General features: G+C 36.9%; 1 protein-coding gene across 2 annotated transcripts in view; it reads right to left on the reverse strand.

Annotated features, from left to right (window-relative positions):
• Nucleotides 1-12616, reverse strand: part of deptor (DEP domain containing MTOR-interacting protein) — a 38967-nt gene that overhangs the window by 18885 nt on the left and 7466 nt on the right. For both annotated transcript variants that reach the window (XM_048152429.1, XM_048152428.1), the window contains 2 exons: nt 10185-10308; nt 5403-5581 (listed from right to left, as the gene is read on the reverse strand). In XM_048152429.1, the coding sequence (XP_048008386.1) occupies nt 5403-5581; nt 10185-10308 (303 nt within the window). The remainder of the gene's footprint in view (nt 1-5402; nt 5582-10184; nt 10309-12616) is intronic.

A 12616-nucleotide genomic window follows, 5' to 3' on the forward strand; every position in this document is an offset into this window, starting at 1 on the left:
TAACCAGCAGCAGCAGCAACAATAACCAGCGGCAGCAACAATAACCAATAGCAGCAGCAATAACCAGCTGCAGCAATATCCAACAGCAGTAGCAGCAGTAACCAGCAGCAGCAGCAACAATAACCAGAAGCAGCAACAATAACCGGCGGCAGCAACAATAACCAGCGGCAGCAACAATAACCAATAGCAGCAGCAATAACCAGCTGCAGCAATATCCAACAGCAGTAGCAGCAGTAACCAGCAGCAGCAGCAACAATAACCAGAAGCAGCAACAATAACCAATATCAGCAGCAGCAATAACCAGCTGCAGCAATATCCAACAGCAGCAGCAGCAAAAACCAACAGCAGCAGCAACAATAACCAGCTGCAGCAATATCCAACAGCAGCAGCAGCAACAACAGTAACTAGCAGCAGCAATAACCAACAGCAGCAGCAAAAATAACCAGCATCAGCAATAACCAACAGCAGCAGCAGCAATAACCTGCCGCAATAACCAACAGCAGCAACAGCAACAATAACCAACAGCAGCAGCAATAACCAACACCAGCTGCAACAATAACCAGCAGCAGCAATAACCAACAGCAGCAGCAGCAATAACCTGCCGCAATAACCAACAGCAGCAACAGCAACAATAACCAACAGCAGCAGCAATAACCAACACCAGCTGCAACAATAACCAGCAGCAGCAATAACCAACAGCATCAGCAATAACCAACACCAGTTGCAATAACAGCAGCAATAACCAACAGCAGCAGCAGCAATAACCATCACCAGTAGTAATAATAGCAGCAGCAGCAGCAGAACCATAGCAGATCTAGAGATCTTGAGCTATATAATATTAGTCCCATCCTTTTAACCAATATAAAATCTGATGTCTAATTTAAATGAATGCCAAAGAGGTATCTTAAGCCTTGTTCAGACTGTCAATCCAAAACTGATTTTTATGAATATCCGATTGACATCTGATCAAAAAAAAAAAAAAAAAAAAAAAATCACAAGAAATTGCAAATCAGTTTCAAGCTACATTCAAATGTGACTTCTGGAAATCTGTTGCAGTCTGAATGCTATGATCGGATTTTGCGTAGCTTTTTTGCTTGTCACTTTTTCACGCCACATAAAATACACCCGGTCACTTCTTGGGTTTCCGCTGATCAGATAGCCATCCAATCCTCCAAAATGCTTTTGAGACGGATTTAAATCTGATCACTCAAATCACTTCAGGAGGTTTGAGACGCATTCCACACCAAAACTGTCAAGTGTAAATGCATCTGGTTGAAGTCACATTTTACTCTCCCCACAATGGTAAAAAACAAAGGTGTCAGAGTGTGTTGTACCGGCTCCTGGTAGCCAGAACCCACAGCAATATTGCAACACTCATTCGCCACAGATGTGGCCCGCCGCAGATGAGTAGCTGAGTATCTCTCCAACAAGCCAATGTGCAAACTGATGCAAACTAAACTGAAAGTTTGGCATCGCATCCTGAGGCTCAAGACTCAATCTTCATTAAAAGTATTGGGAATAAATTATCTTACCAGTGCTGATGCCATTTTCACTCCTATTGCGGTATTTAATCTTGAGATTAGCTGATGATAAATAAAACAAAGCTCAGATCTGTTGATTTCATTGACATGAACTCTGTTGAATTTGCATGTAGCACGGGAATTAAAGATTAAATTTGTTTCACAGAGACACATTTACGTGGCCAAGTGTAAATGGAACGGTTTTAACAAATCGGATAGCTATCCAATCAGTAAAAACACATGAAATGACCAGTCGTAAATAAAGACACCACAATTATAGTGGGAAATATAGTGAACACGAACTGCAATAACACTGATAAAAACACTGATCTTTTCAGTAGAAATTCTATCCAAAAAAAAAAAAAAAAAAAAAGTAAATATAAATAGTATCATAGAGCTTCTTTAGCACAAAACAAAAAAAAGTGTTGTCACTCAGCTCTCTGAACTAAACTCTCCACTCACTGTGTCTTTTAGGCCTCCTGAACAAAAGTCCCACACACTGAGCAGAGCACATGCAGTCACATTCAACCCACAAGCAAAAGCAGGAATAGCAGAGAACATACTCTCTGGTTCTGGAGAACACTGCCGTCTCCACCCTGATGGGGGGAATGAGTTCATATGCTTGTGTGTGCAGCATGATCGTCCCGTTTCATGCTTATTCATAGTACAACTGTGCAGTGCAACTTTGGCTGGCCGTGAAACACTGACAACAGATTTACACACGCTTCTCGACACAGTGCAGTGCAATTCAAAATCAAGCTCAACACTTTCAGGCAGTTACGCAACTTCAGGGGGCCTCTCCGTTGACAGCTAAAGGCTAAGAAGTGACAAAATAGCAGAAAGGCTGAAAGCCTGTTTTTTCCCTTCTTTCATCTTTACCCTATCCTTTGCCCTACCGCCATGGGCAAAAAGAGATGAATTCACCTCCAGTTTTTTTTTCACTGATCTGTTAGTTTAAAACAGCAGATTTTCTGAGATGCCCTGTTATGATCTGCTTATGTGTGTTACTCTGTTGACTGTATCCAAATGTGTCAGCTAAATTCAAGTCAGGGCACAAACCTTTGTTCAGTTATGGTGTGGTGTTTGCTTTATGTAATATCTGCACGCCTATGAACATAATACAGACACACTGATTAATGGGTTTCATTGATTATGATGTACAGAATGAAACAAGAATATAGGACTGTTTAATCATGGGAAGTGTGCATTCATTATTATATATATATATATATATATATATATATATATATATATATATATATATATATATATATATATATATATATATATATATAATAATGAATGCACACTTCCCATGATTAAACAGTATATATATATATATATATATATATATATTTTAATACAATTAAAAACTGTAGCTTATTTATTTCTTTTTGTACACATGAAATAAGTATCAATAGCCAAAATTAGGAAAAATTAAATGTAAAACAAAAAATAAAATGGTAACAATTAAACCAATTACCAATGGTTACCAATTAAATGTATAATTCTTTTATGTAATATAATATAGTAATATTTTTAATACTGTGTTTAGGTAGAATGACTTTGAAACATAGGTATGTAGTTGGTTATGTAACTATTTCAAATTTAAGTGCAAGACTAGAAATTGCAATACACATCCCAAAAGGCTTAACTTAATTGTGTGGAAAAGTTCTCAGCAATTTAATTTCATTCACGTTTTAATTTTTTTGTGGGAGTGGTGGAGGTCAGAGGAGGCGGCCTGTGATGCCTTTAGCAGATTTCTCAAAGTCAGCAGAAATCAGACAGGAAAGGTGCTGTCAAACAAAGACGCTGTATCAGACTCAACAGGGCACTGATTGTGCTGCCGCGCATGTGACTGTTGGTGTGTGTGACTGAACTATAGGGTATAGCTCCGTTCTATAGTAGTCACTGTGTGTGTGTGTGTGTGTGTGTGTGTGTGTGTGTGTGTGTGTGTGTGTGTGTGTGTGTGTGTGTGTGTGTGTGTGTGTGAGCGAGTGAGTGAGTGCAGGTCTGTATTGGGTGTGTGTATACGGCTGTGTATTATGCATGTAAATCCTTTTGTGTTGAAGTTCTAGTGTGTCATACTGTGTTTGCCTGTTGCCTGGTTAAAGGTATGTCCATCTGTTGCGGACCATCAAAGTCTTTCCTCCTGTCAAGTCATGACTAAACATGCCCCGTTGTATTATATAATCACTTGCATAACATAATACTGTACATTTACTTGAATTAATGTATATTTTAAAGCATGATGTATTTCATGATTAGGAAATTTATGAGGCTGCATGATATATGCTCTAAAGTGAACCTTGAAAATACATTTCTACAAAACAATTGTCAGATTAATGTGCAGTATTGAGTTTATGCAGCAAACCATGAACTTAAAATCAGATTTATTCAATGAATTTAAAGTTACATTTAATTTAAATGACTAGATGAAAGTCTGATTTAGTGTATTTTAGTGCTCCAAATTTATATATTTAGCATTTTCCTTCCAAAATGTTTGTTTGTAACAATCACTTTAAGGTGTATGCTGCAGGACTACAGTATATTGTATATATATTTATACAACAGTTTGTTCTGGTTCTCAAATCTGATTGGCTGAGAGGTCTTTCCAGCCATGCGATATTCTACCAGCATCGCCACGGGAACCGTTTAACCATTTGAATCGCTGTCAGCATTCTAAAATATACTCACTGTGAGTGTTATGGCGGATGAGCAAACCCACCATTATAGATACTACTGCTATTTTGTAATGGAATGTAGTTTTAAGAGGTTTCTTTAGGTAAAAATGTAGTTGTTTAGACCTCAGATATGCGATTTATATGTAAACATAGCGCCTATTTGGAAATTTGTTTAGATGCTTTCGGAGATGTGAGTTCCAGGCCGTCAGCGACCGTTCAGCGCTCATGTACCCGCAGAGAACAGCTTCATCTCGGCCAGGTATAATTCGTTTTGGGTAAATCAAATGGGCAATCTTTGGTCTTATTATTCTATTACTTGTTCCAAAGCTAATAGATTTGGCTTAAGGCCTATATTAAGTTTCATAACTTTATTTACACTGAAATTAAATCCTGCACTAACTAGAGCACTTTTGTTAATTTGACTGAACTGTTTTCTAGTGTTTATTTCCTATTTTACTTCTTATATTGTTCAATAAATAATATTTTATATAAATAACATGCTGTATTTTTTGGTATTGAGAGAGTCTGTTAGTGATTTCGACTTCAGTGAAAGTTACATTAATACGCCATTAGATGGCGACAAAGACTGTCTTTATGAGTGAGTCAGTCAGTTGCAAAGACTTTTATTTTGAAATGGACTGAAATAAGGCCATTGTTTTTACTTTAAACAACATCTTACGAGACGCAACTGACAAATGCATTGACTAGCGCTGTCATGGGAATGTCTTAAATGTTAAAAGGACAAAGATATCGCTTTCCTCGGCGGACATTCAAACTGATTTTGTGATTATGATTGACCTGAAGAATATCAGCTAGATGCAGGTAACGCATTCGCTTAGTTGATCTCTCTCATAATACTCTACTCTACATATTACAATGAGTTTCAATGAAGTGACTCAACATTCCTTTGTTACTAGTTCTAAAGTGATGTTTTAGAATTAGTAACAGAGGCTTGGTCAACCTGTCAACTTGAGATTTGAATCAGTTGTGGAAGGAAGTAGTTCCTTACAAAAGAGGGTTTTTGAAGACAATCTGTTGTTGTTTTCTGACTTATTTACACACTCGTGCCATCAAACTGTTGTACTGTATAAACACAATATCAAACAGCACGAGGCTGCCAAATCACAGCCGTGCTGATATACAGCCATATGGCACGGCTACTTGTGATATTGCTCATATATTTTGTCCATGTGCTCACCATGCTGAATGATGCCATGCTCCAGCAGTCTGCGTCCCAACCGCTCTGTTTCCTCCCTGGTGGGCATTTCACCTTCCTGCAGGAGCCAGTCGATAAACTCTGAGGCCACCAGGGTCCGCTCATACGTCACACCCTCCTCTTCACGTGTTTGCAGCAGAGTGTTTTCAGTGTTCATCAACCTGCAGAGAGAGACAGTGTACTTATTAGCAAATGTTAAAATTTCAAACTAATTGCGTATATAATTAGGAGATCATTCACCACAAAACAGTACGATTCGAGAAGCGATTTTCATTAAAACAAGGCCAAAGTTCAACAGTGCTGCTAAATACATATGTCAACAAAAGAAGAGCAACAGAACTTTCAAGAAATGTTACATTCTCGCCATTTAAAGGCAGGTCCTGACGGGTGAAAAATCAAACGCTTTCATGTGCGCCATTGACAAAGACTCGATTTTTAGCTGTCAGTGCACAACCGAAGCTGAATATCTTTCCTTGAGAGATACAAGTCTTTAGAGAAAATGTGAGTTACTAAGAAACAACTGAAGAAACTGATCATTTATGATGGAAACATATGCACAGTGGACATTACAAATGCGGGTCAGTCTGGTCAAAATCTTCAAGAAAAAAAAAAAAGTTTAATGCAGCTGAAACAGCTTGAGCAAATATCTGTATGGGCCAAACAAGGGCACAAATGGCTCAATATCAGTCAACATGCTGTGCCTGCAATTTGAGCCTGCGTATTAGATGTTTGCCATGTACATACAGTGTATTTGTGTGCCTTTCAAGGCAAACAGCGATTTCAAACTGCTTGCCGTTTAGCAACTATATATTAATGACTGACTTTTGCAAGAAAAGATATGTGACATTGACCTAGATTTGAGCCCCTTACCATTTTGATCATCATTCTTTCATATCTTGCTATTCTGTTAGCAGGTCACCATTATAACCATATCCTGAATGCTTCGCTAACACTAAAACCACAGATCTCGTTGCATAGTATGTTTGTGACAGAGATGTTATGTTTCTCTGTCTAAATATTGCTTAGTGCTGCAGTCTTGTCAAGTCATGAGAAACAATGTCAGAGCTCAATAATAAGGGTGGCCTGATGGTCCGGTCCCAGCGTGAGAGAGTTCTGGAACAGCTGATGGAACTGTCATTTGTCCCATTTAGGCAAGTTAATGTTGTTTTGCAAATTCTGCTGTACTGTACACTACTATTCAAAAGTTTGAGGTCAGTAAGATTTATTTATTTATTAATACTTTTTAAATACTAAATAAGAGTTATTACTTTTATTTAGCAGGTATGCATTAAATTGGAAAAGTGACAATAAAGAAATTTATATATGTTACAAAATATTTCTGTTTCAAATACATGCCTTTTTTAAACTTTATATCAAAGGGTTAGTTTACCCAAAAATGAAAATTACTCACCCTCATGTCGTTCCAAGCCCGTAAGACTGTTCATCTTCAGAACACAAATGAAGATCTTTTTAATGAAATCTGAGAGCTTTCTGTCCCTCCATTGACAGCCTATGCAACTACGCAAAAAGTAGTCCATGTGACTCCAGTGGTTTAACCTCAATTTTATAAAGCGAAAAACAAAAAAACAAAACAAAACAATTTACCACTTTATTAACAATATATTAATCTGTTTTCACTATTATGCCTGCTCTCGTGTCAATATAACATGCTTGTGTCATGGTTCTCTCGTGAACGCGAATTTGAGGTTAATATTTTGAAAATAAAGTGGTAAATTATGGGGTTTTTTTTTGCACAAACATAGTACTCGCGTTGCTTGATAAAATTGAGGTTAAACCACTGGAGTCACATGGAGTATTTTTATGATGCCTTTACCATCTTTCTGGAGCTTGAAAATGGTAGTTAAGTAGGCGGTCAATAGAGGAACAGAAAGCTCTCAGATTTCCTTAAAAAGATCTTAATTTGTGTTCCGAAGATGAACGAATGGGTTTGGAACGACATGAGGGTGAGTAATTAATGACAGAATTGTCATTTTTGGATGAACTAACCCTTCAAAGAATCTAGAAAAAAATATATTATGGTTTGGTTTCCACAAAAAAAATAACGCAGCACAGCTGGTTCCAATATTGTTAATAAAAAATGTTACTTGAGCAACAAATCATGATATTACAATAACTTCTGACGGATCATGTGAGAAAGATGTTACTAATGTATTACAGTATTTATTTATTATATATTACATTAAACTGAAAAAACAGAAATAATGTTTTATATATATATATATATATATATATATATAAGTATAAAATATATAAATATAAAAAAAATATAAAATGTATAAATATAATATAAGTTCCTAAAGGATACCATGTAAACTTTTTGGGGGTTAGGGCCATTTAAAGGTGCTAACGAGGATCTTTTCGTCGACTGAGAAACCAAAGACTGTTAGTGAGTTTTTGAAATGAGCGCATGCATAAGAACAACCCCCCTCCTTCACAGCTCATTTCAAGGGAACGCCTCCCAAAACTCGTGCACGAGTATTGGAACACAAGTGTTTGTTTACCACCGGCATTCGCTGTGTCGTGTTAGTGGATTCATTATGTCGGACTCACCGCAGGTAACTCATAATCTGCAGTTGTTACTCCTGACTCCTGACAAAAACATTGCATGCGGCGCCTGTGGAGTGTGGAAAGTTACTGGAGCGCGCACGTCTCTCACAAGGAACGTCACAGCAGTGATTGACAAGCCAGAGGGCCAATCGTTTACGTGATGATCGCGTAAACGATTGGCTGATGTTTTTAAGACCCTACCTCGTGCACAGATGATGTATATTAATATTATTTCTTTCAGTGCACCTAATAAATAGTCTTTTATCAGTTAGTAAAGACTGTTTCAAGTAATATTGCAAAAATGTATAAAACAAAACATCCTCTTTAGCACCTTTAAAATGTTACCAGGGAAGTGGAAAAAAATCCTTATATTTTAACACTTGATATGATATTTAGGAGTTCCTTTAATCCATTATAATTATATAAATATATAATTTATATACTATAAAAACCAGTACATACAGACATTATTCACTCTGTTTGTTTCTGCATGCATTTCTACAATAGCTGAATTCTATGTGGACGTCAGTGAGTAAAGGGAACCAGATGCTAACAGATGTTTTCGACATCTCAAAGATCTCCATTAGGACAAAAGGGAACAAACTGAATAAACACTGAATCAGGAAGTTCTTGAAGCTATTTAAGGGGCCATACTCCTCTTTTAACATTTGGTTTTAGTAACCCAAGCTCACATTGTATACTGAGAACACTGGCAAACAACCCATTTTAAAATCTCCACAACACCAGGAAGGCATAAAAAAATGCCAAGGTTGTTCACAAAGGCTAATCACAGTTGCTTAGAGACAGATCGCAAAACATTCCTGACCATTTTCTTATGTAGTTCTTGAACAGTCAGACAGAGTACTATTTGCTCTCAAAAACATTTTATAATTATGCTCCATTAAGCAGACTGAGCTCTTCAGCGATAATGGGAAACAAACCAAACAAGCTTCCCTAAGAGCAAAGTCTGCAAATACTGACCATAAGCACAAATTTGTCCATGGTGATTACATAAAAGCACACTGGTGTGACAGATGTCTCCCGCTGGACTTCATCTTCCTGTTATGCAAGAGCAGGGCAGCCCGCAGAGGAACGTCTACGATGCAGCACAGCATGCTGCTATGACCGGCCTCAACCTGGTCACAATCGCAGAGCAAACACAAGCTGCTATTGCAAGACGGGTTAACCATTCTTGGCTCAGATTAACCTTGCATCGAACATTTCACTCTACGCTAACAGAGAATATTTCACTAAATGCTACCAAAAAGTCTTTCAAAGAGACCTTCAATAGAGCTTAAACAGAAGTTATTTACAGGGCAAAGGTGAGGGTAAAATAAAAATATAAAAGTAATGACATTTTAAAAAATGTCAGGACCCCCTTGACCAAAGCTCTAAAAAAAAATAAAATAAAAAAAAATCTAGGTAACATTTCACAATCCAATCAGTGTATGAACAATGCAGAACCATAATAAGGGACTGAAATCCCCAATAATATCTCTTTTTTTAAGATGTCTCTTTTTTTTTTAAAATGTCTGTATAAGATATAGCCGCTACCAACTTAAATAACAACACACAATAAATATAAAGAAGTTTTTCACCCTTCAAAAAATTCTTATTACTTAAAGTACCGATTGTCTCCCAAATGAAAGAACCGATTCTGAATTGCTTTAAATTAGACGTCAGTAATTCCAGCCATACTTCCTACTCAAGACAAGACAAGTTGGGGACAAGAAAAAAAAAATCATTAAAAGTAATATTAAATCAAATAAAAATCCACTAAAGGTTTTTCTTTTATATATTCTTTATGGTAAATTTATAGATAGTGTGGTTTTGTGCTGAGCTACATTAACAGGCAACAACTCACAGGTAGAGCAGCCACTTCTAAATGTATCCGACTGGAACACAGCATGCTCGATTTGCTTGAAAACTCTGTTTCTATGGACACTGTTGATTTACCGGACAGGCTCCACATGTTCAAAATCAATATGTACAGACTCGTGTCGCACATGAAAAACAACAGATTCACATCCTGTTTTAGCGGTACAACTCAGTAGAGAGGAAACTACCTTGCTCAGTCTTTAACAACCTCTACCTCAATAATGGATGAGAAGAAGAGGAAAAACATGATAAAGTTAATGTTTAACAAGTGGATCAAAACAAACTCTCAGAGTTGTAATGATGTACGAAAGCACTTACTTCTCATATATCCGTTGGCCTCTCATAAAAACTTTGGCTTCACTGTCCAGTGGAAAGGTTCCATCATCCTTCCTGAAACGGTAGAACAGCTTCATATCTTTGAACTCCTTGTGTTCATCGCAAACTGTGAGGACAAACAAATTCAAAACAGGTTTGTGGTAAGTTAAGTGCAGCTGAAAAGTTAACGAATTAACAAAGACTACAAGCACAAGTCATGGTCTAAAGATCAAATTGGTTTCCTCGCCAGTGTAACAGACACAGTTGAGATCATGTTCTGTTGCACTTTTGCACATAAAATATTGAAGGGATCATTTACTCACCCTCATGTTGTTCCAAACCTGCATTACTTTCTTTTCCTCTGTGAAAAAAAGGTGAAGTTCTGAAGACAATCTTGGCTGCTTTTTTCCATTTAATGAAAAAGAATGGGGACTGGGCCTTTCAAGCTTCAAAAAAACAATCACCCAAAAGTGGTCTATATTTTAAGCTGTTATTCATTGACCTTCCTCTCCGCTGAAGCTCCAAAATATCACTAGAGAGCAGTAACACTAAATTTAGCTGATAATGTTTTTATTTATTTTTGGTGATTTTTGCCTTTATTATGATAAGACAGTATAGAGTGGACAAGAAGCGAGGTGGGAGAGAGAGAGGGGGACGGGATCAGGAAAGGTCCGCGAGCCGGGACTCAAACTCGGGTCGCCCGAAGCACAACGGCGCCGACTATGCTGAGAAATTTAAAGCGGTTAAACATCTTTAAATCATACCATTAAATTTAATTTCAATTAATTTAAAATCATTTTTAAATTAGTGAACTTAATCATTTTGGTAGCCCTAAAATACTAACATTAAAAAAACCCACTTAAAAACTACATCGACAGAAACTCAACTAAACTAAAGCAACAGCTAAAACTAAATCGAAAAGACAAATTGAAAATAAAAACTAAATGAAAAATTGAAACTATAACAATAACCCTCTATTGATGTGTAAGAGTGAGAAACTGGACAGTGTTACTCTACAATAATTGGCTTTAGCCACTGTTTTATCTTATATTTTATTATATTTCTCGTTTTATTAAAGGTGCCCTCGAATGAAAAATTGAATTTATCTTGGCAAAGTCAAATAACAAGAGTTCAGTACATGGAAAAGACATACAGTGAGTCTCAAACTCCATTGTTTCCTCCTTCTTATATAAATCTCATTTGTTTAAAAGACCTCCGAAGAACAGGCGAATCTCAACATAACACCGACTGTTACGTAACAGTCGGGGTGAACGCCCCAATATTTGCATATGCCAGCCCATGTTCCCAACATTATGAAAGGCATTAGACAAGGGCAGCCAGTAACGTCTGGATCTCCACAGGTGAATCAACAGACTAGGTAAGCAAGCAAGAACAATAGCGAAAAATGGCAGATGGAGCCATGATCCATGATATCATGATATTTTTAGTGATATTTGTAAATTGCCTTTCTAAATGTTTCATTAGCATGTTGCTAATGTACTGTTAAATGTGGTTAAAGTTACCATCATTTATTACTGTATTCACGGAGACAAGAGCCGTAGTTATTTTCATTATTAAACACTTTCAGTCTGTATAATTCATAAACACAACTTCATTCTTTATAAATCTCTCCAACAGTTTAGCATTAGCCGTTAGCCACGGAGCACAGCCTCAAATTCATTCAGAATCAAATGTAAACAATATAACAGTATACAATACTCACATAATCCGACGCATGCATGCCGCATGCATGAGGAACACTTTGTAAAGATCCATTTGAGGGTTATATTAGCTGTGTAAACTTTGTTTATGCTGTTCAAGGCAAGCGGGAGCTCCGTGGGCGTGGAGCACGAGAATTAAAGGGCCAGTAGCCCTGAATCGGCTCATTTATAATGATGCCCCAAAATAGGCAGTTTAAAAAAATGAATAAAAAAAAATCTATGGGGTATTTTGAGCTGAAACTTCACAGACACATTCAGGGGACACCTTAGACTTATATTACATCTTTTTAAAAAAAGTTCTAGGGCACCTTTAAAAAAAAAAAAAAAAAAACTACTATTATTTTATCTATCAATATTTTTGAGGCACTTCCATATTTTTGGAAGCCCTTGCTGTTCTTGGCTGCTTTTTTTCCATATAATGAAAGTGAATGGGGACTGGGCCTTTCAAGCTTAAAAAAAAAAAAAAAACAATCACCCAAAAGTGGTCTATACTTTAAGCTGTTATTCATTGACCTTCCTCTCCGCTGAAGCTCCAAAACATACTACACAAGTCAAAAGGATAAAAACTGTGCAGTGACAGCATTTGATGTGAAGAAAATGTCTTCAGAACACTTAGAATTTAGTGCACAATTCTTATTTTTAAGATACTTTTTCAGTTCTGTGTTTTTGTTTTAAGTCATTTTCCTGTCAGTTACCTTGTTTTCTGATTGTTTG

The sequence above is a fragment of the Megalobrama amblycephala genome, linkage group LG13, assembly GCF_018812025.1.
Source record: "Megalobrama amblycephala isolate DHTTF-2021 linkage group LG13, ASM1881202v1, whole genome shotgun sequence".
NCBI lineage: Eukaryota > Metazoa > Chordata > Actinopteri > Cypriniformes > Xenocyprididae > Megalobrama > Megalobrama amblycephala.